Below are 2,506 nucleotides of genomic sequence, written 5' to 3' on the forward strand. Positions count from 1 at the left end.
TTTATTTTTTTTCTCCCCTACCATCGTGCATTCTGCTCAGAGTTGAATTTTGATCCAATTGCCATAGATGTCTGCAGCATCCAGTTAAGCTTCAGCAATTACTCAGAGGTACCTCTTTTGCAACTAAAATGGCATCTAAATGGTGTGAAAATGCAGGGAGGCAATGCATAAAAAATGTCAGCTGGAGAAAGTCTGCAGCCATTTCATTTGTTATGTCTGTCAACTACAACTGCATAGTGTTACTTTGAAAACTTGGCTCCTTTTAGACCAAAATTCTCAGCATATCATTTTGCTTGAGAAATAGAAGAATATAGCGGAAGAGGCAGACGACAATAGATGCTGTAGGCCTATAGGCTGAATTGGGAAAAGGAGAGTAGCTTGTTGTAGTGTGAGGCTCCGTCAAGCCTAGTTTTAATCCTTTTCTCCACTGTGTTGTGTGATGTTATATTGTTATCTTAATGATAATCTGTGCCTGTATTTTTGCCCTAGGCATTTCTGTCAGGCTGGGTTGGTTTAGGAGCTGTGCCTTATCAACAGCTTTGTCATTAAATCAGCTTTTTCTACAGACAAATTTCACTGCCGTTATTCTTATCAAAAGATCAGCACACTGTGATTTTCTGTTCAATCAGAGCTTTGCAAATTCAATGATGTGTGAGTCAGAAAGATGAAATACAAAAGGAAAATTCCATTGGAAATAAAACTGTTTATTTAATTTTGTTTTCATGGCGGTTAATAGTAGACAAATAAAACTGGTATGTTTTGCATTTGTTATATCGTCAATGGCTTTAAGCTGTTTTTGTTTTGTGCTCTTGGATCTACGTTGTGTGTTTTGAAAAGCTATATTTAAAAGCATGGAGGAATAGAGATGATTGTAACATGATGATAAAAAATGATTTTATCCACAGGTTGTAGATAGTTTACTCAATGCAGGAATCTGGAACCTGTGATATTCATGGCTTTTTGTCAGTGTGAAATGGGATGTAAATCTGTCCAAGATCTCATAACACGGTAGCACACACCATCATAGTTTCATGGATGTGAGAGACCATGTTGGACGTACCAAGAGAGATGTCCTGTAAATGCTGTATGTACAGAGGCAAGCTTTCAAGTCCCAGTCAAACTGACCTCTGGAGGCTGAAACTAGTAGTCAGTTCTTCTGAGAAAGCACTGTTCTGTCTGAGTGAATGTTCTGATTGTCTCAGCATTGTGCTTGAGTGGAGTGCAGTGCCAAATGAACTCCTCTGATTCAATTCTCTCCTCTGTGACACCGGTTCAGCCAGTCAGTGAGGAGGGAGGACTGAGACTCCTTCCCCTAAACACACTCTCTTACAGTTAGGGAAACTGCCATGTGGCAGAGGTCCAAAAGGTCTCTTGCATGCTGTCTGCGAGGCAGGTTCGGCACCCTCTCTCTCCTCCCACAATGCACTGAGAGTCTCTGGAGGCTGATAGCCTGGTTCCTGGGGGTCCAGAGGATCTTTGGAAAGAAGGATGCTGATGGAGGGTACAGTCCTGTGCACTGTCATTTCAGAGTTCCCCCCTTCAGTACTCTCCCACACCTCTTTCACCACCTTGTACCGCAGCTTGGTCAGCTGGTGCAGACAGCCCACTTTTCGTTTCATGATCTCAGCACAGGTGATGGTCTTTGTGACTGCACGGCCTGACCCAGTGAACACCACCTGCCTGAGCCCACCGTCGCTCAAACCTCCCCCACTTACACCCTTCTCTCCTTGCATTCGTGCCATGGCAAATCCCATTAAGTTGCGGATCTTGCTTCCCTCCTTCACGCGCATCTCCAGCACTCCAGAAGCCAGTCCTGGGAAGGGACAAGGACTGTCCTCCTCAGTTCGGCACACTTTTTTGAACCCTTCCTGTCCTAGTTTGAGTGCAGAGAGCGGGACTGGTAGTGGTGCTGTTTTCAGTGCGGCGGAAACATTGTTGACCACTGCTGGCTGGCCAGCATTGCTGTAAGTTTGATAAACAGGGCACATCCCTGGGGTTACCCCGTTCTCCATTTGGATGGGTCTGCTTGCCTCCAGTCCTGGGTGGGGCCTGACAGCATCTCTGGTCAGGTACTGGTTCTGGCCACTGACCACTCCACACCCTGTGAACATTTCTGCAGTCCTCAGTGCTCGACTGTAATATTAGTCCCGACACACACTTTCCCCACATGAAATACAGCTTAACATCATTTTCTTATGCATGTGGCACTCCTCTTTCCCTCCAGTCAACAGCTGTAAAGTTTCAAGACTTCATATAAGAAATATTACCCGCTCCCCGAGAGCACTATCAACGAAGTCTTTAATGCTCCCTCTCAGAAAGAGCTGGAGAAATAAGATAAACGCCTGGCTGGTGAATTAAGAGCACTGTTGGGACCTTGCAAGATGTTCTTTAAAGAGCATCTCAATTTCATACCACAAATGCCTATTTGGAAAGGGTTCTGGAGACAGATAAAAAAACAACAAAAAAAGAAAAAAACACCAAAGCTAAATTATCCACTTTCCCACAT

At 44.4% G+C, this 2,506-nt stretch overlaps 1 protein-coding gene across 1 annotated transcript; it reads right to left on the bottom strand.

Annotated features, from left to right (window-relative positions):
* Window positions 1–720: 720 nt before the first annotated feature.
* LOC103357396 (uncharacterized) lies at window positions 721–2,256 on the bottom strand. Its single transcript, XM_008281947.1, has one exon. The coding sequence runs from the start codon at window positions 2,109–2,111 to the stop codon at window positions 1,281–1,283; it is 831 nt and encodes a 276-aa protein (XP_008280169.1). The 5' UTR covers window positions 2,112–2,256; the 3' UTR covers window positions 721–1,280.
* Window positions 2,257–2,506: the final 250 nt, after the last annotated feature.

The sequence above is a fragment of the Stegastes partitus genome, unplaced genomic scaffold (genome assembly GCF_000690725.1).
Source record: "Stegastes partitus isolate 25-593 unplaced genomic scaffold, Stegastes_partitus-1.0.2 Scaffold252, whole genome shotgun sequence".
In the NCBI taxonomy this organism is placed as follows: Eukaryota; Metazoa; Chordata; class Actinopteri; family Pomacentridae; genus Stegastes; species Stegastes partitus.

Bases quoted from the DNA above. Each gene is read 5' to 3' on its own strand.
- LOC103357396 (XM_008281947.1), bottom strand. From the start codon at position 2,111: ATGTTCACAGGGTGTGGAGTGGTCAGTGGCCAGAACCAGTACCTGACC.